The sequence below is a fragment of the Mercenaria mercenaria genome, chromosome 2, assembly GCF_021730395.1.
Source record: "Mercenaria mercenaria strain notata chromosome 2, MADL_Memer_1, whole genome shotgun sequence".
NCBI classification, from domain to species: Eukaryota; Metazoa; Mollusca; class Bivalvia; order Venerida; family Veneridae; genus Mercenaria; species Mercenaria mercenaria.
In genome coordinates, this window is record NC_069362.1 from 26,090,947 (window position 1) to 26,117,107 (window position 26,161).

At 34.1% G+C, this 26,161-nt stretch overlaps 1 protein-coding gene across 1 annotated transcript in view; it reads left to right on the forward strand.

Annotated features, from left to right (window-relative positions):
• Positions 1-17,191, forward strand: part of LOC123563559 (protein phosphatase 1 regulatory subunit 7-like) — a 46,680-nt gene extending 29,489 nt beyond the window's left edge. The window contains exons 16-17 of the mRNA XM_045356414.2: positions 739-820; positions 10,584-17,191. Coding sequence (XP_045212349.2) covers positions 739-820; positions 10,584-10,752 — 251 coding nt within the window. The 3' untranslated portion in view covers positions 10,753-17,191. The remainder of the gene's footprint in view (positions 1-738; positions 821-10,583) is intronic.
• Positions 17,192-26,161: the final 8,970 nt, after the last annotated feature.

Here is a 26,161-nt window from a genome sequence, read left to right on the forward strand (position 1 = left end):
TCAACTGATCTTCATGAATTTTTGTCAGAATGATAACCTTGATAAAATCTAGGCCAAGTTTGAAAATGGGTCATCTGGGGTCAAAAACTAGGTCACTAGGTCAAATCAAAGAAAACTTGTGATATCGATAGGTGGGGTTATGCGATAAGAGCGTATTTTTCAATTGATCTCATGAAATTTGGTCAGAATGATTGCCTTGATGAAATCTAGGTCAGGTTTGAATATGAGTCATCTGGGGTCAAAAACTAGGTCACTAGGTCAAATCATAGAAAAACCTTGTGTATGCGATAGAGACTTATTTTTCAATTGATCTTCATGAAATTTGGTCAGAATGATTGCCATGATGACATCTAGGTCGAGTTCGAATATAGGTCATCTGGGGTCAAAAACTAGGTCACTAGATCATATCAAAGAAAATACTTGTTTAAACTCAAGAGACCACATTTTTGGTCCAGTCCTAATGAAAATTGACCAGAATATTTGTTTCCATGAAATCACGCGGTCAAACATGTTTACACTATTATGGTGTGTTTCTCAAGTGAGCGACCTAGGGCCATCTTGGCCCTCTTGTTAATTTATTCATGGTGGCAAAATATCAGTCATTAGAAGATGAAGAAAAATCATGTGAGAGCAAGAAAACTACATGTTTTAATTTTGCAGAGCAGAAAATCTAGATAAGGAAAATTATAGAACATAATTGAATGATATTTGTGTTGATAAACTGTATATTGTTGCCAGTTGTAAGCTTGAGACAGATGGACACTCAGATGAAGGGTGCAGATGAACAGATGAAGAGTTTGGAACAAAGTCTAGAACAAAAGTAACATTTTCTTTGTACTTTTTGACACATCAGCAATTTTGTCTTTTACTTGGAAACCAATCTCTATATCTAAATGATAAAAGTCACACACTTCAGTTTATTTTGTTTTAATTTTCTTTTAAGTGTGTGTGTGTGTGTGTGTTCGGGTTTAATGTCTTCTTCAACAATTTTTCAGTCATATAAAAAACGTTTTTTGTTTTTTTTTTAAATGAATAATGAACATAGTTTTATAATAATATTATTTGGGTAGAATGTATTAATACAGCAAAGTAACCAAGCAAAATGACAGTTTATGGTTTTACCCTGTTTGTATTCCTGAAAGGGCACTTTGGTATATTTTCACATACAAGTACAACAAGAACTGAAAAGTTTGATCTTAGTTGTACAGCTTTAAACCTAAACACAAAGAGTGACGACACTTATTTTAGGACTTCTCAAGGAAATAACTAGCAACATTATATATTAAAGCGATAATACTTTATTCCAGGTCAACACTTCAACATACAAACAAGTTACACCAAAGGGTATTGAACAAAATTGTATATCAATCATATTAATAAGTGGCAGAAAAGGCCGCATGATATCAGGCCCACTGACTGACGAGCAAGCAAGCGCATGTTTTCAATAAATTGATTAAAATAGCAACTGCAGACTGCGGACTTGTGAAACTAGGAATTACGCTACGTAGTAATGGGCAAAACCTAGTTCACACTGTAAACTGACCTATCTGTTAACCGACATAGCGGTAACACACTTTAAATCGACACAGCTGTTAACACACTATAACCGACCTAGCGGTTAACACACTTTAACCGACCTAGCGGTTAACACACTATAACCGACCTAGCGGTTAACACACTATAACCGACCTAGCGGTTAACACACTTTAACCGACCTAGCGGTTAACACACTTAAAACGGACCTAGCGGTTAACACTTTAAACCGACCTAGCGGTTAACACACTTTAAACCGACCTAGCGGTTAACACACTTTAACCGACCTAGCGGTTAACACAATTTAACCGACCTAGCGGTTAACACAATTTAACTGACCTAGCGGTTAACACACTAAAGTGTTAACAGAGCTAGCTGTTAGTATCACTTTAACAACAGACAAGCAACCAATGGTTTGATATACTGCCAACCGACCTAGCAGAATACATCGCAACAACAACAACATACAACCGTAGAAAAAGTTGTCACACTTAAAACAGCCATAATAGCATACATCTCTCCTGTTATGAAACTAACCCGTGTGTTGTAACATTATCCCCGTTTAGTTGTATTATGACAATAACATACACATTATTAACAAGAATGTTAATTGGATTTAGGCAAAAGCAGTTAGGATAATTTAAGGGTGTAGACGACAACCCAAAATACCTAAGGAGCATTGTGACCATAGTCACCCATAGTACAGCAAGTTGAAATCTACAAGATCTCAATTATCACTGCAAAAACTGCCTTATCCACTCAAATGTTTGATTTAGGTAAATGAACTCCTGGCAAATTTAGCATGTAGACGCCAAAACTTAAACTACTTAAGGAGCATTGTGACCACAGCCACCCAAGTTACCAAGGACAAGGAGTATTGCGACCATAGTCACCCGTAGTATACTAAAGTTAAAATCTACAAGATTCAACCTATCAATGAGATGAATTTAGGCTCGAATTGGATAAGTGATGGTAAATACACATGCTTACTCGATGTCAGTTGGAGATCCTTATCAGTGCGACAGAATCCTAAATTAATGTATATAATAGTTTACTTAAACTTAAAAGTTAAATCATTGCATTTATCTTTTCATTTTCTACTAAATACATTCAGAGGTAACAACAGAATCATAAGAAATAATGTTTCCAATTATATATAGAACTGAAACTTCGTAAAACATTTTCCAGGAAAAGGATAAATATCAGAATGATTTCATATTCAAATCAGTAACTTTTTTTTTTTTTGTTTATAAAGTAGAATAGCATATTTGGCTACAGCCAGTCTAACATGGTCCTAAAACATAATAATGTAAAAGTCCATCCAAAATATATAACATAGACGGTAATGTGAATGACATGAATCTGAATAACTTATTATGAACAAGTTAGTTCTTCGTGGCATAAACAGTAAATAGTGCAATGAACAGAGATTAAGCAATATAAAATCATATACAAGTTTTATTTGTAATCCGCGCACCAAAACCCTAAAAACTCTTTGAGAGAAAAGTACGGGAAAGCGTTGGATTACATGACCTGGCTGACTATGCAATTTATATAACATATAAAAGTACATCAGTTGAATTCAGGAAACATTGATTGCTCAAAGTTCATACTGCCCAAAGTTCATTGCACTATTTATGCAACTTTCAACATGTAAAAACAAAATATGGCTAATTCACACAATATAATCAGTATCATTGCAACTGAACATCCCCGAAATGAAGCATGGAATAATATTGTCACTGCTGAAAAAGTATTTTATGTTTATGTGAAGACCATTACTGAGACATCCCTTGATTAATTGTTCTTCGATATTAAGGAGCTGACCGCTTCTTGGTTTCCATTTGCGTAAGTCTATTGATAAAACTACATTTGAACAAACATCTTTCCAGTCTCGGCTTAATTACTTATATTACATATATTAGTGTTTTCTGTTACACATGTTAGTGTTACAAGTTATTAAAACACTTTTGCAAACAATAAGTAATACATATTACTATAAGAGAGTATATTTATATTTCTCCTCTTGCTATTGTAATATTGTCATCTTACTCACTGTCCTGTCATGACATACTAAGCTAATGTCCTGGTAAGTGCCACTGCAGCTGATATTTTTGAACAATTCCTTTTGTATGTCTCCTAGTTTTGTTACAGGCAATTACTGTTTGTTTGTGACAAGGCCTGTCCCAATAGACAAGGTGTGTCTAATTTATATATAAGTTTTAGGATTCCAGCGTTTGTGAATTTTCCTGCTTTGTGATGGATCAAATGGAAAGTTCATGTTAAAACAATTATTGTGACATTTGTAGCGGTTGTTAATTAAAGTCATTCTAGTTTCTAAACTTGTTGCTTTCAAGTTTCTATTCCACATTCCCAGAGGCTTTGGATAAATTTGATTTATACAATCCACTTGACTAGCTTAGTAATTTAGCTTGTATGTATATCCATGTTAAACAGGCATCACGTAATGGTTTTAAATACTGTTTGTACTCCTTCCATTTGTGCTTGGTATACCATTTGTGCGTGGTATATTGTCCATTTTTATTTACTGACTGTTCACAACTTTCCTTCCTTACTGCATAAACAGCCTGAAAATATATAAAACTCCACCGGCAGTATATTGCAAAATACATGCATATTAATCATTGTAAATAACAAGATATGTCACCATACATGTACCAGCTACTCCACTAAAAACAAACTTGTTAAACTGATCTCGAATAATTTAAACTATGTTCCGTACTATACAGAGACATGTAACTGCCAAACACCTGCAATCCCGAACCATTTAAAACAGATCAATTTTGCATCTTTTTTTTTTTTTTTTTAATATATATAATATTATAGGTTGCAAATGGTGACCTACTAGATATTCACTGACATGAACCACTAACAATATGGCAGGTAAATGGCATGGCACCTAAATGGGAGTGGTGGGTGGGATTTTGAAACCATTTCATTTTCTGTTGGTTGTACACATGCCGACTATTGACTGACCAGTGGTCACACGCTAATGATTACTGGATACGGAAAATGCCGAGTGTATCCAAATACCAAATTTAATTTGGTAACCTTGGATACACACCAAGCTTGATGCGCAAAAATAAATGTTATTATTTAATATTAATAAAATAATAAGTCTTATTTTAGGACTTCTCAAGGAAATAACTAGCAACATTATATATTAAAGCGATAATACTTTATTCCAGGTCAACACTTCAACATACAAACAAGTTACACCAAAGGGTATTGAACAAAATTGTATATCAATCATATTAATAAGTGGCAGAAAAGGCCGCATGATATCAGGCTCACTGACTGACGAGCAAGCAAGCGCATGTTTTCAATAAATTGATTAAAATAGCAACTGCAGACTGCGGACTTGTGAAACTAGGAATTACGCTACGTAGTAATGGGCAAAACCTAGTTCACACTGTAAACTGACCTATCTGTTAACTGACATAGCGGTAACACACTTTAAATCGACACAGCTGTTAACACACTATAACCGACCTAGCGGTTAACACACTTTAACCGACCGGGCGGTTAACACACTATAACCGACCTAGCGGTTAACACACTTTAACCGACCTAGCGGTTAACACACTTAAAACGGACCTAGCGGTTAACACTTTAAACCGACCTAGCGGTTAACACACTTTAAACCGACCTAGCGGTTAACACACTTTAAACCGACCTAGCGGTTAACACAATTTAACCGACCTAGCGGTTAACACAATTTAACTGACCTAGCGGTTAACACACTAAAGTGTTAACAGAGCTAGCTGTTAGTATCACTTTAACAACAGACAAGCAACCAATGGTTTGATATACTGCCAACCGACCTAGCAGAATACATCACAACAACAACAACAACATACAACCACCAAAAGATTGTAACATTAAATCTGACCTATATTCTACAAGAGCATGCGCCTGCCTGCTCGCCCAGTCATAGAATTTTCCGCCACAATAAATTTGAAAAATTTATTCCCCCAAAATTCTAATGACTTACTACAAACCTAATCAAAGTTGTCTTAGAAACTTGCAGCCTTTGACAACTTCTGTTTATTTCAAAATTAATGATGATGACTATGACATCTTTTATCCTGCTTTATCAGGCTCTTGCTTTCAGGACAAAGTCAGTTATGTTGCCCAATTACTTGATCCTGTACTAACTGTATTCATACTGATACCCATTTTTTTTATTATTATTATTATTATCAATGATACTTATGGATGTTCTAACCGACATAATGACAAAATATAAATTGTCTAATGCACAAATTAGGCCTTGAATGATATTTCGTGCGCTCTATTTCTGATGTAAATTTTGTGTTATTGTTTCTTTTTCATACAAACAGTTAAAATTAAAAGTACAGCAATGATTCAATAATTTCTTTTAATTAAAGCCCTTTAATCACATCCAATTTATATATTTAGCATTAATGGTGAAACAGTTTCTGTTTCAATTGTAACACGATAATGTGGAATTCAAGCTCCGACCTGTCACTACTACAAAATTTATATTACAATCATCGCCCTATTTATTTTTTTTAATTTATTTTTTAACCCAACTGAATCATGGTAGATTTTTGTTGCTGTTGTTGCTGTCATTGTTTTCTTTTTGTTGTTTATAAATTATAGACTCATTGCATAAAAGACAAATTGAAAATATCAAAAACAGACAGACTGTTTGTCATGCAAATTCGCGAGATTGTCACACTTAAAACATTCACATAACGAACCTTACTCTTAGAATAATACTTTTCTTTAGTTACTAACATTTCTTATTATTGTACGCTAGATTATTTGTGACTGCCAACCTAAATATGTATGTATATTAAATGCTAAAATTGTTTTTAATTGCTTAACTATAATCTGTTTTGGGATTTTATATGTTTGCAACATTGGACTAATGAATTTACGGTTTCCACCATATCCCTTAAATTTACCTGTTTCAAAACATTATATATTATTTAAGCTGCGATCATGAGACCACAGGCACAGGGACCAGTTCTTTGCCCAATCATCCCCATTAAATGTGAATCAGGCTTAAAAGTTTGCACATGAAACACATTGATTTTGCCTGTAATAGTACCATTGTCTTGCAATATAAAACTTGGTGTTGGTACCATATTCAATACAGGAATTTGTAATACATAATTTAGAAGTTGAGCATTTATGCACTGTAATAAAAATTGAACAGACTTTTTACAATATGTTGTTATGCAGAGTGTATGTCCTTAATAAGCAAATTTGTTATTATTCAGTTATCCTGCTTATATAGAGTGTAGAAGTGCAGTTATACTAAAGCTAATTTGTAACATGACAAAGTAAATAGAAACTGAACTGGGTGACTGCATGATTAAACCATGCCATCCAATTTAGCAGACATAATATTATATGCTAGATGTAGAAGTATCTACAAAAGAAACATTAGAACCAAGTGATCATGCTAAATATTTATTAATTAAGATAATTAGCTTAATAACTGCCGACAAAATTAGTGCCTGTACGAAATTACAATCCTTCCTCCTATGAAGACCGATTGAAACGACTGAAGTGTACAAATACTGACCTCAAATAAAATTTATCTATATATTCAATTAACATACACAAAATTAAATTATTCAGCCATAAATTACATGGATAACTTTCAAGGCAAGTACTTATCTGCCAGATTATTGTAGTGGATAATCGTGTCGGAATGCTATGCTCATTTATAAGTTAACAAAATTGTGTAATTGATAATAATGTTGTTATATATGAGTCTTTGTAACTTTCCCCATGTGAAATTATATTTGTATAAGCAGCTAAATTCTCCCCCAAAATTCTCTATCACTGATTTTACTAATGTCCTAGGACATGCTAGTCCCAGTAATTGTACTCAGGCCTTGAATATTGTTATATATATATATATTTTTTTTTTTTTTGACTGGTAAATATTCAACGTAAAATGTCAGAATGTAAAATCGACCTACCCGAGGTCTCATTTTTTTAGACTAATAAGGACATGCAGGATGTCTATTAAATTAAAATGGAAGGCAGTAAACAAATGGTAAATTAAAAACTTCAATAATGACATTTACCTCAGATCGTTGTGCCTTAATTCTGACCATAGACAGAGTACTGTGATAGGCCGCATTAATATCAATGATCACAAGTGTTTTGTTTCTTTATAGAATGTACTGTATTTCCATATAAACATTCTTTCAGACTCTACGAGTATAAAAATAACAATTACTTAAATGAAATTAAATCCATTTATTTTCCTGGCAATTACCCTATTACGTAAGTTAATTAAACCAAGTTTTTTAATACTTCTATCCTGGCCTAAACATGAGTATTGAAACCGTACGTCGTGTGCGAGAGTTATCTTTCCTATGTAGTAAACAACAACAATTTCCGAGTACAAACAATTTGTAATCCATACAACATTTAATTTAGATAGACAATAGGAGAGATCGTGTTTGTACACAAATCCGTTGTATATTCTATTTTTAGAACTGATAAGACAAAGATCGGGTGGGCAGACGCCGAGCGTCCATGTTTTTTGTTTACAGTGATGTTTTTCTAACGGCTTAAACTTTCTTAAAATACAAATAATATCAATAATTTTTTGATCAATGGAAAGAATATAAAACAAGCAATTTATTGATAACTTTTAATCATTATTTCGAAATAAAATGGATTAATTATGAACGCTTAACTTACAGTGTTTTTTCTAAAAGTTTGGAGCATCGCTACGCTGCTATTAAAATCATATGTCATTTAAAACGGTTATTCATTTTCAAAAGATATTTGAATAAGAAAATATGAAAATCGTAAGCATTTCAAAACTTTTTGAATTTTTAAAATCCATAAATGAACGAAGAAGTTGTTAAAAATTGAAAATTCCGATCCCATACACAAACGATGTAAAACTATTTTGTTTTACCCACCACCAGATAAACAGGTGTTGATGCGTGACGTCAGGGCGATCACTCCTATAGCCCGACCTGATAGGAAAACTTGCCTATCTAATGATATAATCCATACCTATCCCACATAATAACAATAATCTATATTTTTCTAACAGGCATTTACCAACGAGACTTCGCGTGTTTATCTGACTAGCAAATTTTCGGATAAACATAATCGGACAGCACGACTAAAAAGACAACTTAGCGCATTTCCTCGGACACGTACATTTATATTTAAGAGAATACATTTTGTCTACGTAGTTGGTTGCACGTAGAATGATTCTAATGAATGACGTGTGTCACCAGTGTAATTAATTTTATTACGAGTATACGACCACCGAGAAATTATTGGTTCCCAAGAAAATACGAAACAACATTCATTATTTCTACTAGGTTACAAGTGGCACCAAACTTTTACTTCAAATGTATGTTTAATACAGCTGCAATATTCTTAACAATGTTAATGCTAGATGCCATGCCATTTTCATAAACTCAATTGTGATTTCACGAGTGCGAACAGACAAAAATTTTGAGGATAAAAATTACCTTCGAAATCCTGGTTTTCGCCGCCAATATCCATTTTTACGATATTTGACAGCATTTTGTACCAATGCCAGACCAAGCTAAGCATTCTACTTGAAGCAAAATAACGATGTTGACAGATATATTTTGAAACCATTTCATTTTCTGTTGGTTGTACACATGCCGACTATTCATAACTTTACCATGACATCACTGTTCATTAGGGGTTCTAACTGACCAATCAGAGAGCTGCATTTTCAAGTACCTGCCAGTTTCCACTTGGGTATATCGAAGTACATTTACAATGAACATATAGTGAGTTTAGAAGTAAATATCACACTATTTTAGAAATCAAATTTAGATTTTTCACTGCACATGCCCCTGATGATGCTACAAACAACAAAACTTTGAAGTTTTATTGAAATATTATATGGATTTAAGGTTTAAGAGTATATCACCAAAACACAGAAATATTTTATAAACGAATAACATCGTTACCAATATTTTACTTAACCATTACATGTTCTGCGGTACTGTCCCGTACTGAAAATATTCTGAAAAAGTTGTCCCCCTTTGAAAATGAATGCCATTTGTAAAGAAATAAAAATAAACAATTGCTGAAAACTGTGTTCCACTTAATTATGTGAAATTTCAACACTCGCATGCGATTGCAAATGAATAAAAACTAACATGTGTAACAGTTCTTTGAAAATGGTGAGTTTTTGAAGGCGTTTGACTGCCCGGAAGTGGGTCCCATTCAGGCAGTCTTTTTTTCGGAATTCAATGTTTATATTAGTATACTGACACTTGTTTTGTTGTTTTTGTAATGATAGCGTGTATATTACTTATATTACTCTACAAAACAAGTGTCAGTAGTACTGATATAACCATTGAATTCCGAAAAAAGAACTGTTTAAACAGGCCCCACTTCCAGACAGTCAAGCGCTTTTAAAAACTCACCATTTTCAAGGAACTGCTACACATGTTTGTTTTGATGCATTTGTAATAGCATGCGAGTGTTGAAATTTCACATAACTAGGTGGAACACAGTTTTCAGCGATTTTTTATTTTCATTTCTTTACAAATGGCATTCATTTTCAAAGGGGGACAACTTTTTCAGAATATTTTCAGTACGGGACAGTACGGCAGAACATGTAATGGTCAGGTAAAATATTGGTAACGATGTTGTTCGTTTATAAAATATTTCTGTGTTTTGGTGATATACTCCTAAACCTTAATACCTTTATTTTAGTTTAAAATTTGAGATTTTACACAGGGAGTCTATGATAAAGTCCGAGTAAAATGTAATCAATACCCAAGTGAAAATAGTATTATTCCACAATGTTTTAGACCTGTTAAAATTATGAATTGACTGACCAGTGGTCACACGCTAATGATTACTGGATACGGAAAATGCCGAGTGTATCCAAATACCAAATTTAATTTGGTAACCTTGGATACACACCAAGCTTGATGCGCCAAAATAAATGTTATTATTTAATATTAATAAAATAATAAGTCTTATTTCAGTAACAATATCTAACTCCTCTTGTATTGTTTCAGGTTTGCATCTATTAGAGCGACCTGTGATACCCTTCCAGCCGAGTCTCCGAGACAGAGTTTCAACTTTGGGTTGTCAAGTGGCGAGGACACACCTTTGTCAAGTCGGTGCAGTAGCAGATCAAGGATCCTTGAAGCCAGAAAATTTGCTGCCGCTGTAAACAAAAAATGAAAATATGTAGATCAGTGGTTGCTAATTTATTTTTAGGGGTTTGAAATTTTTGTTTTTTCACAACTCACCCTGTTGGACTAGTAGCCAGGATGATCAACTGGCCCATACAGAACTCTCACTTGTGGAAATAAAATTTCTTTCGTCGGCCCACCAGGTGTTTATGGATATCAGATGTGACACACAGTATGAGATATAAAGCACTGAATATAAAAACTTCAAGGCTGATAAAATATCTTCATGCCTGGACTAACTTACCTGTATTTATTGTAAAGATTAAGACTGACAAACTGACAAGTGAATCATGCTATGTAAATGATTTAACAGACAAACTTACATTATATTATACCTGTTAATCATGATATTTGTGCAGTTGAATTTTAAAGCGTGTACGAGGCAATTCAGAACATATTTAGATGAAGTTTGGAAACTCTGTGTCACAAAAAGCACTAGCCCTGTCTGTCGAGTATACAGGAAATTGCACTTGTCCTAGCCTGACTTTAACTCACCAAAGCAAGTGGGTGTGTTGAATTTTACACCCCTGATTTTACAGGGACATTTCCCTCTACTTTTTGTCGATGACTGTTGTAAACATAGCTTGAAAAGCAGTAATTTATAGGTTGTTTGAATTAGTATTATATTACCATGTCATGTGACTTTTGATAGTAGCTTTTGCCTGTTTTTAGCTCACCTGAGCACGAAGTGCTCAAAGGTGAGCTTTTGTGATCGCCCTTGGTCCGTCGTCCGTCAGTTGTCAACAATTTGACTGTTAACACTCTAGAGGTCATAATTTTGGCCCAATCTTAATGAAACTTGGTCAGAATGTTACCCTCAATAAAATCTTGGACGAGTGTGATATTGGGTCATCTGGGGTCAAAAACTAGGTCACAAGGTCAAATCAAAGGAAAAGCTTGTTAACATTCTAGAGGTCAAAATTTTTGCCCAATCTTAATGACACTTGGTCAGAATGTTACCCTCAATAAAATCTTGGACGAGTTCGATATTGGGTCATCTGGGGACAAAAACTAGGTCACCAGGTCAAATCAAAGGAAAAGCTTGTTAACACTCTAGAGGTCACATTTTTGGCCCAATCTTAATTAAACTTGGTCAGAATGTTACCCTCAATAAGATCTTGGACGAATTGAATATTGGGTCATCTGGGGTCAAAAACTAGGTCACCAGGTCAAATCAAAGGAAAAGCTTGTTAACACTGTAGAGGCCACATTTATGACTGTATCTTCATGAAACTTAGTCAGAATGTTAATTTTGATGATCTTTAGGTCAAGTTCGAATCTGGGTCATGTAGGTTCAAAAACTAGGTCAGCGGGTCAAATCAAAGGAAAAGCTACTTTACACTGTAGAGGCCACATTTATGACTGTATCTTAATGAAACTTAGTCAGAATGTTAATCTTGATGAGCTATAGGTTAGGTTTAAATCTGGGTCAGGTGGGTTCAAAAACTAGGTCACCGGGTCAAATCAAAGGAAAAGCTAGTTAACACATTAGAGGCCACATTTATGACTGTATCTTAATGAAACTTGGTCAGAATGTTAATCTTGATGATCTATAGGTTAGGTTCAAATCTGGGTCAGGTGGGTTCAAAGACTAGGTCATTAGGTCAAATCAAAGGAAAAGCTAGTTTACACTGTAGAGGCCACATTTATGACCTTATCTTAATGAAACTTGGTCAGAATGTTAATCTTGATGATCTATAGGTCAGGTTCAAATCTGGGTCAGGTGGAGTCAAAAACTAGGTCACTAGGCCAGATCGAAGGAAAAACTATTTAATACTTTAGAGGCCACATTTATGACCATCTTCATGAAACTTGGTCAGAATGTTAATCTTTATGATCTTTAGGTCAATAGGTCAGGTGAGCGATACAGGGCCTTCATGGCCCTCTTGTTGTATAAGTAATTGACCGTATACATTTTGTCTAAAGTCACTGGTCATTCAAATGTTTATATTGTAGTTAGTGCATTGTACCGGGTATATACAAATTGTGCACCTCTACCAGCATATTGTGTAAATGGCTGAATATATTTCAGATTCATTTCTAAACTTTATTGCAGGGGACCTGAAGAGCTTTTTTCAGTTTTTATCCCACTTAGTCTGTAGTATTGATTTTATCGCAAGGGATGAAAAACTTCACAGGGGTCAGATTCTGCTGTTATTCCACACAGATGTTTTTTACTTTAAATGAATTATACATTGATGTAGATGAATTAAAATTTCATTGTGATGTTATTTTCAGGTAATATAAAAATGTTATAGCAGTATTATTGAACATCTGTGATTGACAGAATATTACAGCATATTTTTGCAGTTAGATATCAGAAAATGGTAGTTGACAGATTACTTGCCGTTCTACATGGCAAAAGTATTTATCCAAAAATATAGTGTACTTCTCTGATTGAAATGTTGCAAACTTTTCACTTACTCAAAGGGTACTGGCACGCGAGTAGTCCCCGGAAAGCAGTAGTCCCCGGACACCCGCCCGCAACGCTCTATTTTCGCGAATCGTTTACATATCTTTGTGCCTAATCATACAGACCCTTGTTTTGAAGAAGTTTATCAAGATCATTTTTTCACAGGTTATCATTTGAGTATAATTAACATGGAAATCCTACCGCATGGTTACTTGTTTACATTTTCTCTGGCGGGGCTTCAGTTTTTAATGCGCATGCGCAAGAGAGGCCCCTCTGGAGGGTTTTAAAATTAAGGCTACATGTCTTTACTTCACGACTATCAGACGATACATACACTTTCAACAAGAAAACTTATTTTCTTTGTGACAACAATACTAATTTGCCAAAATATTAAAGATCTTCGAGGTGTTATAGCACTACATTGTCTAGATATCTGTAACTTAAGCATAATTATTCTATTTTCTGTTGTCGCAATTTCCGTGTGGCCGGGACAAATAAATATGACGCAAACTTGTGATCTTTTTACAGTTATATAAAATATCATTTGTCTTTTACATAATCTAAACTCATATGGGCAGTTCCCGATAAATATATTCATGAAAGATTAGTGTCTGGGCATTTAATGTAAATATTGAGCATGTTAAAATTTGACGTTCTACAGACCCCTATTCCAACCTCGCTAGTCCCCCGTGAACGTGGCGTCATTTCACAGGAAAAACCCTAAACTGGTAATACCGGAGCTAAGGTAGGTTTATATGTAAATCGTTTTTATTCTTGATATTGTTTAAGCTTTTGAGGAGGAAATATACTGTAAAATCATTTAATTTCGTGGGCATGAAATTTCGTGGTTTTGGTCAAAGCAGCAATTTCGTGGGGATATGAATTTGTGGATTTTAACTTTATAATATAAAATAAATGGGAATTTTACTTCTTCATTGGGACTAAATTTCGTGGATTGACTCAACCACGAAATCCACGAAAATTAGTCCCCCACGAATATTAATGATTTCACAGTATGCAGTTTCTGTCCTGGGACTACTCGCGTGCCAGTAATATTATTAAAAGCATATATGCCTGTAAAAACTGGTCTGCAGTGGCCATTTAGGCATGTGCAAATTTGATTTCTGTGAAATCATTAATATTCATGGAGGACTAATTTTCATGGTTGAGTCAATCCACAAAATTTAATCCCAGCGAACAAGTAAAATTCCCATTCATTTCATGTTCAATAGTTGAAATCCATGAATTCATTACAAAATTGCTGTTTTGACCAAAACTACGACATTTCATGCCCACGAAATTAAATGATTTTACAGTATGAGATATTACTGTTGGACATTGTTATTAAAAGGCTTAATTAAACTTCATGTGTATCGTTCACCCCCTATAACTTGCATAAACTTAACAAGCTTAAATCACCCTCAGTTCAACAGTAGGGTATGACATGAACATTTGCAACAATACATTTGATTTCCTTTCTTTTTGGTTAGAACACTGTAATGAAGGGTTTTAACACCTGATGTTTAATACATTGAATATTTATGCCAAGTTTCACCTGAAACATTAACTTTTTATGTGGTCTTTAAATGGAAGGCAAATACTATTTTTTGCAGTATCATAAATAGCGGGTATTCTGCAAACAGAAATAGAACCATTATTTTAGCTATTAAAGTTGTTTAAAATTTGACGATGCCAAAAATAGTTTCCAAAAGTGTGGTATGTATTCTTTACATTATTTTTTACTCCATGTAAGCAAATCAAAGTTGCATTTTTGATATTTATGTTTTGTTTGATTCAGTCAGTGGTGTCAACAAGTTTAACCCTTTTCATGCTGGACACAATTTATTCTGCCTGTAACCAGTGCAGATCAAGATCAACCTGCACATCTGTGCAGTCTGATCTTTCAATTTTTTAAGCTTGACTATTCAAAGAATAGGGGAGCTATCCTACTGGCCCCAGCATCGACGTTAGCGGGAGCGTGAGCATCACAGAAATGTTAAAGTTTGCGTACCACCCCAAATATTTTCAAAGTCCATTGAGATATTGCTTTGATATTTTGCATACTTGTTTACCATCATGATACCATTCTGTAAACAGGAGCAGACAACTCTATCAAGCATTTTGACTGAATTATGGCCCCTTTTCGACTTAGACAGGGTTCATACGCGTCAGGGAAAAGTCAGGGAAAAATTTTTTTTTTCAAGGTCAGGGAATTGTCAGGGAATTTTACAAAATGTCAGGGAAATTTTGAAATTTGGAAAATGTCAGGAAAATGTCAGGGAATTTTCTGATCTGGTTAGGCAACAATTTGTAAAGGTTAAGGCAGTTTCTTCAAATATTTCCTTTTTCATCACACTTACAACAATTAAAGCATAATTTTAAATTATATGCATATATCTATATTCTACATATTTTTCAAATTCCATATAGAAGAAACTGAAAGGGATTTGCACCCCTTACCTCCTGAGCAAATCTGGTGATGGCTATATCTAATGATTCGATCCCCTTCTCTCCTGTATAGTGTCCATTACACATAGCCATTACTATATATACACACAAGGCTCCAATAACACAAACATATGGTCATTATTTTACACAGTTTCAATATTTGAAGAAGGATGTTTTTGTGATACTGGTGCCTTGTACATAATATTATCTACAATACCTTAAAGACATGCTTTTGCTACCAAGATGTTTTGCATGGTATATATCCTATAGATGTTACTCTTTTTAATTGGTAATCAGAATGACAATTCCATTTTAATGTAATTTAGTAAAGCTATGTTCAGAAAAACAGTTCGATTTGGCTAATATGTTCAGGTTTCCAAAAGTACTTGCTTTATTGTCTATTGGTCATAACATAAAAACATTTGTTTGTTTGAAACAGTGTATTTGATTACTTTTTAATGCATGATAATTCATGTCATTTTGCTTGCCAATGTGTTTTGTATAATCACCAGCTCCATATCCAGTTGATTTGGAATAAACAAACAAAATATTAAACAATGTAAATGTTTGTCAAAAAAGGAGGTAAGGGTTGGCTGTAGGGGTGGTGGAGGCCAACATTCTATTTTTCATTTAAAATTGAACCACTAAATGTGCACATTTTAAGATAACAAAAGTCATACTAGGTGACTTGGTTTGTATCGTACCGAACCAAAAAGTCAGGGAAAAATGCTTTCATGTCAGGGAAAAGTCAGGGAAATGTCAGGGAATTTTGTCTGAAAGAATGTGTATGAACCATGTTAGAATATGCTTATTGTAATGTTAAAGTTTGCGTACCACCCCAAATATTTTCAAAGTTCATTGAGATATTGCTTTGATAATTTGCATACTTGTTTACCATCATGACCCCAGTCTGTAAACAGGAGCAGACAACTCTATCAAGCATTTTGACTGAATTATGGTCCCTTTTAGACATAGAGTATGCTTATTGCAATGCTAAAGTTTTACTCATAGCTTATATTATACTATCAAGCACTGAGAATAGTCGAGCGCACTGTCAACTGACAGTTCTTGTTTTGGTATGCAGCCCTTTTGGTTCACAGTTAATTGTACTGTCCAAATTAAAAGATGGACAAGTTCATTATAGAAATTTAGTGGGGTAAGGGTTAAATCATTTAGCTATTGTAGTGTTGTGTTGCAGTAATGCCCTTGCAAAAAGTCAAGAGAAATTTTTTTATTTTTATATAAAATAGGTGCGATAATGTAGCACCTGGGCAGGAATCTAAGGCAATTAGTCATGATCTTGAGTAATTTATGTCAGGACAGTATGTACTGTAATGTGGTCTAAATAACTTTCCAAAGACTCACTTGGCTTCTTTTAATTTCAGAGTTGTATGTATACATGTATATACTTGTTTCAGAAAGCATGTATCATGTAAAGTGCAAAATGTTTTGTAATTTGTGTTAAATATGTATTTTGTATTTTATTGACTGAAACTTTGTTGTAAATTATTACATTGAAGAGTTTGTTGAATTGATATTTATCGAAATTAAACCAATATGAAAACACTGTAGTTTTGTTTATTTGTTTCAGTATATTAAAGATATATTATGCACAAATTTCATATTTGATAAAAATGAACAAATTACTACACAGTTTCTATGTGAACATAAAATATTGTGTCTAACATGTGTACATGTGGTTTAAAATACTACGAAGTGACAAATGCATAAGTAAACAAAGTATATATGAGCTGCAACATGAGAAAACCAACATAGTGCATTTGCAACCAGCATGGGTCAGGACCAACCTGCACATCCGCGCAGTCTGGTCAGGATCAATACTGTTGGCTTTCAAAACCTATTGTAATTAGAGACTGTTAGTGAACAGCATGGATCCTGACCGGACTGCGCGGATGGGCAGGCTGGTCTGGATCCATGCTGGTCGCAAATGCACTATGTTGGTTTTCTCATGTTGCGGCTCAATTATATATATTGCCACTTAAAGTAATTTTTTAACAAGAAACTATAACTAGATGTTGAGACAGCAGCAAAACATCCACAATGTATGTTTATATATTTAACCAAATAAAATAAGCATGTACTAGATGAGGATTGCCTTAATTTAACTCAAAACTTGTATCTGCTAAAATATTCAGTGAAGGACGCGCATACTGTATCTTTAAACATTTTGACAGTTTTAGAAAAATAGATATTGCTACAATCTTGGCTTGTTATCCTATAAAACTAAGATTGTTTTCAAATTATTGTAATATTAGGGGGGTATTTTTTCAGTTTAAAGGATTGGGTGATATGTATTTTTATACTTCAGGTGTAATTTTACCACGGCTTTGGGATGAAAGTAAATATGGCGACCACCTTTGTTTCTACTTAGAGGTTGCTATTTCATACTTACGCGTGTACCTGTATGACTAGAAAATCTCTAGATAGTAATGACGATGATGATGATGATGATGATCATAACAGTGTGTCAGCTAAAATATAGTATATTCAATAGATTTAATCAAGTTCCTCGATAGATGTAAATCTTCAAATATATTTTAACAAAAACATATTTAACTTGATCGTCAAAATTGTGTGAAACGTGTAGGTTCTGAATTTCAATAACACAGATGTTTATTGAAAAATCCTTATTATACATGTACCATTACCCGTATCAGTATAAAATTGAAACCTCCCTAAGATGACAGCATGAACTTTTATCAAAGTTAAGAACTCTGCCAGTAACTTTTACACCATTTTATTTAGTCTAAAAGTGTGCAGCAAAACTTTTGTCGATACGTTTTCATTTTTTACTGTGGTATGTTTAGGACATGCAAATAATTTTTTTAGAATAAATTATGTCATGCGCACGACATCTTATCTTGAGCACAGGACATCTGATCTCGAGCGCTCAACATCTTATCTCGTGTGCACGACATCTTATCTTGAGTGTTTGACATCTTTTGTCGCGTGTATGACATCTTGTCTCGAACGCACAACATCTTATCTCAAACGCTCCACATCTTATCTATTGCACACAACATCTTTTCTCATGCACATGACATCTTATTTTGAGCGCACAACATCATATCTTGTGCACTCGGCATCCGAAGTTATCTCGAGCGCTCAACATTTCATCTTGTGCGCATGACATCTTATCTTGAGTGCTCGACGTCTTATCTTGTGTTCACAACATTTTATTTTAAGCGCTCGACATCTTATCTATATATATTAATTAAGGCCCTTTGTGGGTATTCAGGTCATCAGTATGACTGCCAAAAACTTTAAGTCCTTCACAAAATAAAGATTTAATTTGAAGGCATCGCCCAGATATCAAAGAATTTCCTTGTGTCCCCTTAATTCATGTACTTGTGGGAAGTTTAAATAACATCTAAATAAGCAGGACCCTAATTATGTTATTGTACGTTTTTATTTTGCTAATAACCTTATTTCACACAACGGGACCTTATACATAGATTAGATGTCAAATGCTCAAAATGAGATGTCATGCGATCGAGATAAGATGTCGTCCGCACGAGATAAGATGTTGAGCCCATGAGATCAGATGTCGAGCGCACAAGATAAGATGTCGTGTGCTTGAGATAAAATGTTTTGCGCACAAGAAAAGATGTTGAGCGATTGAGATAAAATGTCGTGCACTCAAGGTAAGATGTCAAGCGCACAAGATAAGATGTCGAGCACACAAGAAAATATGTTGTGCACTTGAGATGTCGTGTGCACGAGAAAAATATTTTGGCACGAGATCAGATTTCATGCGCAGAAGATAAAATGTTGTGCGCTCAAGATAAGATGTCGTGCGCACGAGATAAGATGACATGCGCATGAGATAATTAAATCTAAATAAAGATAAATGCATGTCCAAATGATACAACCGTAAATCGTTTCTTCTTGCTTTAACTATTATTGACCAAGTTAAACGACGTCAACATCAAAGCTTTATTACACTAGTGTAATACCAACTTTATATAATGGCTTTATTTCACTCCCATAATGTCAAGCATGTGATTAATGATTTTCCGTGAACCTTATTCCCTAAACTTTTTTAATGGGACCTCCGGGCCCGGCTGTACATATTCCAGAGTAACTGGAAATATTGCGGACAAATGCAAAACTTCCATGGAAAGTAGGTACTTTCCATGGAATAGCCCGGAAAAGTCACCTGTTATATAACATGTCCAGAGTGATTGCAAATGTTTTCCACGGACATCTCTGGAAATTACCGGTACTCTGGACATCTATCAAAATGTTCATGGAGTATTCACCGACACTGCGGAAATGTAGCACTTGAAAAACTTCTGTTCATTTAACTCTGGAAAATAACTCTGTCATTTTCTAAGGGATTTTTAACACATCAGAACAACAGACTGGGAATACTATGTGATCAAGCTCAGCCAATTAGATGAACTGATCTTACAGAGGAATTTTCAAATTGTGTAAGTGGAAGCCTGATGTTAACAAGTTGTGTAAAAATTAGTGAAACTTTATTATGTGAGGTAATTCAGTTCGAAGTTAATATTGAGGATTCAAGAAATTGCTCAAGTAAGTTTGTTTACATAACTGACCATTGAAACAATACATACATTTGTAATTATGCTAATTAACACATGCATGTATATTTGTACACCAGTCATTATATAGCATAAAACAAGGAATGCTAAAGTATAACCAAAGGCTTCACAAAGATTTTATAGATAATATGCATATATGAAAACAGATATCTTTAGGTGCCTTCTTTGAATGATTTCATCATTATTTAAGTGTAACTAATCTTTGTTCGAAACTATGTATATGCTTAAAAATATTCTAATCAGTCACTTTTAACTGGCAAAGATTCATTTTCCTTGTTCATATATATCATATAGTGTTCGAAACTGCGAAAGTGATCACATGCAATAAAATCATATTGCATGTACTGAAGTGTTATTGCTCACTATACATGTACAACAAAAAAGTCTATAAATCACATTTATTGCTATTGAATAATACTGTCAGCAGAACTTCCTGGACGACTGCGGAATAACTCAGGAAAATTGTTCATGGTCGTCCGTGGAATCACTCCGGAAAATTGTCCATGGAAAGTTCTCCGGAAATCCCTGGACATTTTTCCGCAGTTTTCTGCAGTATTCCATATCAAGCTCTGGAAAGTTTGTCCGATTACTCCGGAGTCCGGACTTCCATGGAAATTCAAAGACATTCCATGGAAACTTCGGGAAATTTGACAGCCGGGGGGCCCGGTGGTTAATGTCACTTAGCCCTCACCGATGTGGTATGTTCAAGCCTCAATTGGGGAACTGAATTCTTCCAGCTGGCTTACAGAAGTGGTGTCGTTCTAGCCAGATGCCTGCCGAAATAACTTTTTTAAAAAACAGATTAATTGTAGTGAATAATTTACGGTCATTTAAATTCAATTGAGGGATTTATTAGACTATGTTTGATTGTCTGACATACAAAGGCATGTTAGATCAGATATCAGAGATCTATGAAAAATACAAGCATTCAAATTTGATTCTCATCGCTGGAGATATGAACGCTTCAGTTCACAGAAATAGACCTAGAGATATTACTTTTCAAAACCGTTTCTCACTGATCACCAAATGAATGTAAATGATGAAAACAAGAATACTTTATACCATCATAATGGGAAGTACTCATCACAGATTGACTACTTAATCACAGACTGACTACTTCATCACAGAGTGACTACTTCATCACAGACAGCAACATGGAGAAAATAGTAACACTGTAAAACCACTGAAATGCATGCACTTGGTACATCGGACCATAGTCTAATATAGGTCTGCGTAGAGGCAAAAACGAAAAGGAAGATTAAAGGGAAATAGATGAAAATAATGAGTAAGCCGAATCGGGATAAATGTGACAAAGACTCTTACAAAAGTGAACTTAGTACTAGCTTAAACTTAAATGATAAACAGTCAGCTATATGTAGTGAGCAAATAAAAAAAAAAGAGAAATACTCTATATCAAGCATGGTCGAAAGCAGTACCTAATTACAGGAACTTAAAAGTCTGAAATCAGTAGGAAAGGGTATTTGGAATCGCAATATAAGTAACTCTTCTAAAAGGTGTAAATTATTATTTAAAATATGGAAAGACTCTAATAGGAAGTGCGAACAAAGTAGCATGAAAAATGGAAATTAAAACAAATACAGAGAAGATCACAAGCAGAATCTAAAATGAATCAGATAAATAAGCTTATGGAGTGTTCTGGAGGGGATCAACAGACTTTCTATAAAATGATTAATTTGCAAAGAAACACGGAGTGTAATGAAAACTGTATATCTTTAGTAGTAAATGGTGTCGAGAAATCACAACAGGAAGAAATCTTAGAATCATGGAAGAACCATTTTGAAAACTTAGCTACACCTTCGGAAAAGTAGGATGAAAATGATATTATTGTTCTTCAAAATAAATTAACATTTTAAAACACCAATTGAAAAGGTCAAATATCAGGAAGAAGATAGTGCAATAAAGAATATGAACAGTGGGAAAGCACCAGATCAGGATGGAATCTCCGCTGAACACTTCAAACATGCAAAAGAAGAGCTAGTTCCAGTCGTAACTGAAATAATTAATAAAATATTCACAGAATTAGATGTACCAGATAATCTCAAAGAAGGTATCCTAACACCAGATCACAAAACAGGAAAAGATAATTGCATGCCCGGAAATTACAGAGGAATAGTGGCTACCAATTGTGTAATGAAAATACTTGAAAGCATCCTCAAAACAATACTAGATAGAATTTATGACAAACAACAGAATCCCTTACAAAGAGGCTTCACGGCAAACAGCACAGCTATAAATGCAGCCTATATGTATTCTGATAATAATAATGTAAATCAAAATTTGAATCCACTATCCACAATTAAAAAGTACGTACATTTTCGAGTGTTTTATACGACCTGCAAATATTATATGCAGTGTAATGCAACCAATCAAATGTGAAATATTTTTTAATTTTTGTAGTACATTTTCATACGCATCAGTTTACTACTTGCTTTAAGAAATTTAAGCTATTTGACACCCTAGTTGCATACTCGTACTTGAATGCAACAAACCCTCATTTATCTGAGTTAGGTATTGCACTTTATAGTATTTAAACAAATGTTGTTTGCTTTTATATAATATGATATGGGAATCTTGTTTTAATGAAAATCACTCTGATAGATTCTCACCTGCAATTCATTGTGAAGTATTCAATGAAAGACAAAAATAAGACGACAAAATCAAGAATGACAGACTTTATTCCACGTGTTAGTCTGTACTTATGAGATGCGAGACAAACAACAAGTAATCTGACGCGTATGCCTATGTACTACAAAAATAAACAAAGATTACACATTTGATTGGTTGTATTACACTGTGTTCAAAACACTTAAACATCACTCTGTGTTCAAAACACTTAAACATCACTCCGAGAGAGGTACGTTCCAATGTAAGTCAAGTCTCAACGATATCGGGTTGCAAAATATCAACAATACACGATACGGTATCTCAACAACTATGTATCGCTCCATGTGAAAATTTCTTTATTTCAGACAAACATCATTGTCAGATAACGTTCCTTGTTATCTATTGATCTCATAGTATATCAACAGTTGATTTATATTTCACACAGCCAGATCATGTATACTGCAATTTAAAGAAATGAACGTTATTTTAAAACTAAATATAATGCTTATATTTTCCGACAATTATATCTGTAGATGTTATAAGATATTTAATTGTTGTCAGTAGTTATTTTACAATTATTATTGTGCATGTAGATATAAAGTAAAGCTCGTAGATATTCTTTATATTGTTATGAAGTCTAACAGAATACGTTGCAAATTCTAATCGATGACACAATCATAGTTTTATTCTTTATTTTAGTCTCATCTGTATACAGTCATATAAGCTTACAATGCAGTTATACATATAGAAACTAAGTACATAGCCGCTCTATAAGTAGAGCTATAAGAGACTATATTAGCTGTGACACCGATTGCTCCATTGTACCTAGGACCCACAACCCGGAAACCACTAATGCAGACTTTTCTCAGTGCTCGAATTCGAGCTTTGTCAGTGAACAGTTTATAAAACTTTAACCAAAAAATTCTAAGTTTAATAGGGGCAAAACTCTGTCAAAATTCAAATTAGAGTTAGGGAATTGTTTCTTCTGGTGTAGACTTTGACAGTAAGTAACTATCATAAGTTTCAAGTCAAAAGCTTCAATAGTAACAGATATTTAACTTCATCAAAAACTTTAACCAAAAATTCTAAGTTTAAACGGGACACAATTCTGCCAAATTCAAACAGAGTAATGGGGATTGTTTCTCCTGGTGTAGACTTTGATAGTTAATAACTCTTTTAAGTTTCAAGTCAAAAGCTTTGATGGTAACAGGGAAATTTGACTTTATCATTTTTTTTTAAATAAAAATTCTAAGTTGAAAAAGGGGCATAATTCTGTCAACATTCAAATCAGAGTGATGGGGATTATTTTTCCAGGTATAAACTTTGATAGTAAATAAGTATTTTAAGTTTCAAATCAATAGCTTTGATAGTAACAGAGGTATTTGACTGTATCAAAAACTTTTACCAACGCTGATGTGACGCTGACGTCGACGTCGAGCTGAGGCGAGTGCAGTAGCTCTACTATCATAATTTATGTGACCAGCTCTCATTGATGTTTTTAGGAATATGGTTACAGATTTGCAATAAAAATCATAAATAAAGTATCAAATATTTCATTTTACCTTTACAAAATTCCAATTTGACACAGCATCAAATGCCATAATAAGGGATACGTATTCTTTTAAAGGTAAACATGTAGCCTGTGATATTAACAGTGTATATCAATCAGTCTAGAAATCTAGCTTTTGCACCGAAGGAAAGTAGTAAAAATAGTCCAATCAGAAAAATGATAAAAGTGAACATGCAAACAAAATTTATTTACAGTTAAATATTTTATGTTATCATTGGTTTAAACAATATTTATTTTACAGCAGGTATACAGCAAACATATTTACACAAATCAAGGATTGAGTAGGAAGCTAAGCTTATATAGAAACTCGTTCCTTATGTTCATAATAATCATTATGGAAAACGAGAACAAAACTGAAGATAAAAACAGACTATACAAGTAGTTTTATATGTATTTTCAAGCAGATAACTATGTTTATAAAATATTCAAAACCAATCAATTCTATAGATATTGATCAATATTAAATAATTATAGCTGTATTACCTTTATTTTAAATTCTAACCCTGTCGCGTGGTTTAGGCCTTAGAGATCCAAAGACACTGCGAGTAAATCCATTTCTGCTTTTCAAATGTACGTACATAAAATTGAAGTTAAAAGTTAGTGTGAGAAATGTGAAAACAAATTTGGAAAGCGAAGAAGGATAGCAGCTTGTGTGTGTGTGTGTGTGTGTGTTTTGATAGTGGGGGTGGGAGAGATTATGGGCGGGGATGGGGGGAATGAGAGATACTTACAATCCGAATAAAATATAAATAAATGTGAGAGTTAAAAAAAAAAAAAAAACAGAAAAGTGTATGTGTTGCGAGATAAGTAGCAACTGGAAACGGTTGCGGATGCGGGATACTGAAACATGTGATTATTTGTATGAGATATAAAATGTCAGTAAGTGTAAGGAAATGTGAGGTACATGTATGTAAAAAGTGGTGTTTTGTGTGAGTTTTATTTTTGGGTGTGGGGTGGCGTTGGGGTGTAATGAGTGGGGAGTCGGGGTTTGTGGATATCACAACTAATCGCCTCGCTTATCAGAAAGAAATGTCTTGCGTACGTTTTCGGCAAATTATAATAAATCACACTTGTATGTCGATATTGTGAATAACTCGATTTCCCCTCAGTCTTCGCAGAATGATGTCCGCTATGAACAGAAAACCAGCTAACGCTTGTGCTGCAGCAATTATTGTTAAAACAATGCTGCAAGAACCATAGATGTCACATAACTATAATACCGACACTTTCTCCGCAAGTAAACCCTGGGAGCAGAACCACCTCAGTCATACTGATGTAACAATATCAAAACAGCGCTTACTTCAATCAGTGAAAAATTGCAGATTCAGCTGAAATTTACACGTAGATTCACTGTTTTTTGAAGGAATATCATTTAGGTAACGGCATGGTCATCATTCTGTATCCCCACACAATCTATTTTCAAACACAACCTATTTTCAACCGCCTAGGACTTTGTATGATAAAAATCTTTACAAGCTAAATTTATCAGTTGCGATTGTTTCACTGTTTACAGTAGAGACAGAACATGTTATGAACCTATTCTCCTTCAGTTTTGGTACTTAGAAAATTATATAAATTCCATTTATGTAGCAGTACTATGTTTTCATGAGGTTTTTCTTATTACTAAAAAACCTGCGTCTTTCCTACTCTACTACCTATTCTTGCTTAAGCCAATATCAGTATTTATATATCTTTTGCACTAAATGTTTATTGCTTAACACATGCTTACTGCCAGAATCGTGAAGCATACTAT